General features: G+C 61.1%; 1 protein-coding gene across 1 annotated transcript in view; it reads right to left on the reverse strand.

The window, feature by feature from the left end:
* The window catches only part of BRD9 (bromodomain containing 9), a gene marked incomplete at its 5' end in the record, with an annotated part of 21,671 nt that overhangs the window by 5,114 nt on the left and 14,533 nt on the right, over window positions 1-2,024 (reverse strand). Inside the window, 2 exons of the mRNA XM_011373899.2 lie at window positions 285-416; window positions 1,499-1,537. Of these exons, the coding sequence (XP_011372201.2) occupies window positions 285-416; window positions 1,499-1,537 (171 nt within the window). The remainder of the gene's footprint in view (window positions 1-284; window positions 417-1,498; window positions 1,538-2,024) is intronic.

Genomic DNA, 2,024 nt, shown 5'->3' on the forward strand with positions numbered 1-2,024 from the left:
CCGGCACGACACCAACCAACAGGACGGAAGGGCCCAGCCACCCTCAAAATGGGCCTGAACTCAGGAGAAAGGCCCGGGCCAGCCTGGTTGGGAGCCATCGAGGGTGGTCCTGAGGACGAGGGCCTTCACCCGCAGCCACTTCACCAGGCCAGGCTGCCCTCTGGGAGTGAGGACGGGCAGCAGTGTACCAACCCTGTGTCCCTATTGACTGCCCCTCAGGCTGGGGGACAAAGTACCAGGGGCCACCTGCTTCCAGCTGAGCCTGACACACGATGGCAGTGTCACACGGTGGATGGGTGTGCCAGGCACAACCTACCCAGAGAGCCAAGCACAGAGATCCCCAGAGAGACATCCGAGTATGCCTTCACCGACACGAAGTCCAGCATGGAGCCACCGTCACCCAGTGAGTCCCCGGCCTGCACAGGACAAGGAGAGAGGAGACAAAAGGAAAGACACTACTGAGTGGGTGCTGGGCTGCCAGTAGGACAGGCCCGCTGTCGCGTCCGCCCCAGGAGCTGTGACCGGTTCGTGCCGCAGCCCAGGGACCACGGGCCATGAGCCCGAGCATGGGCCACTGCCCAGAGTGAAACTGCCAGCCTAAAGAGGCACCCATAGGTGCTGGGGCCATGGGAGAGACTGCAGCAGGCAGCTGCATGGCACCTCAAGAGCCCCTGGCTACTTTTCAGGGACGTCACGAAACGACTATCCCAAATCACAGCATTCTTTCTCGGGGCCCTCACGGCCCTGGGCGCATATCCGCTTGTCTGCAAGATCCTGTGTCAGTGCCCCCCGACATCAGCAGATGCCCCAGCGCATGCGCACCTCCCTCCAACTCGCCACCCCCCAAACGTGGGGACCTCGAGGGCTGACGCGCAGCTCCATTAGGGAAGTACCCAAGGGATATTCTGAAGGCCTCAGAACTCTGCCAAATTCCATACCCCCACGTGGCCGCTGGATCCTAAGTCACTCCTAGACAACTTAGTGTCAAATGACAGTGCCTCCCCGACTGACACTCGGGAGTGGCACTTCCTTCACCAGTTAAGACACAAAAATGCCATGTAACAGACACGGAGAGTCCCCAGGCCTGGCTTGTGCAGACGTCTTTCACAAGCTCCCTTCCAGGGCTCGAGGGTCCCAACAGGACCAGTGCCAGCCTGCATAGAAGAGGGGTCCACCTCCATCCGGTGACTCACAAGGACCCAGTGATGAGGGAGCAGAGGCTCCCACTACCCTGGAGCCAGAGCCTGACTCACTCCTGAGTCAGGGGTCACCCCAGAGCCGGTGTCTTTCGGGAGTAGTGCCAGTTTACCTGATGATCCTAGGCCACTAAAGATCAGGGGGTGGGAGACACTGCCACTTCACGTCGCTGATCAGAGCCTGTTTGGCTTCTAAATGAGACAGTATGCGAAGCCCGTCTCAACCCCGCTCCCAAAGGCAGCGACAGCTGCCCTATGGGACCGTAAGAATCAGGTCCTGGTTCCACGTCCGTGGGGCTCACCTTCGCTTCCTCTGGGGGCTTCACTGGCACACTTCTCCTCTGCAAAGAAAAACAAGAAACCAGTTTTTCCAAAACAATTTTGTACATGACAAATCACCCACGCCGCGGACACACGTGCTGGCTTAGCCACCAGCGCCGGCGGTCCTCGTCAAGTCCCCACGATGCTGTGCGTCGCAGCCAGGCCTCGTTGCTCCTGTGCAGCTGGCAGTGTGAGCGAGACCCCTGACTGCACCTCGGAGGGCCCGAGTGGCGCAGCACCAGCCCCGATGCGGGTGGGCTGGTGCCCATGAGTGTACTGGGCAAGACAGAGAGAAAGGGGTCACAGGGCACCCACCCTTGTTTCCGCAGCCTCGGACACTGTGAGGAAGGAAGTCAGATGCTGCACCCTGGGGCAGCTCAGGACGACAGCGGGCCTGGTGGTTTACGCAGAAGACCCGCCTGAAACCAGCTCGACTCCTGTCGGGGGTGGGCTGCCTGACGCCGCCACTGCCCAGCTGGCCTGGCTACGGGGCTGCGGCCCCTGCTC

Source organism: Pteropus vampyrus, unplaced genomic scaffold, assembly GCF_000151845.1.
Source record: "Pteropus vampyrus isolate Shadow unplaced genomic scaffold, Pvam_2.0 Scaffold235, whole genome shotgun sequence".
NCBI classification, from domain to species: domain Eukaryota; kingdom Metazoa; phylum Chordata; class Mammalia; order Chiroptera; family Pteropodidae; genus Pteropus; species Pteropus vampyrus.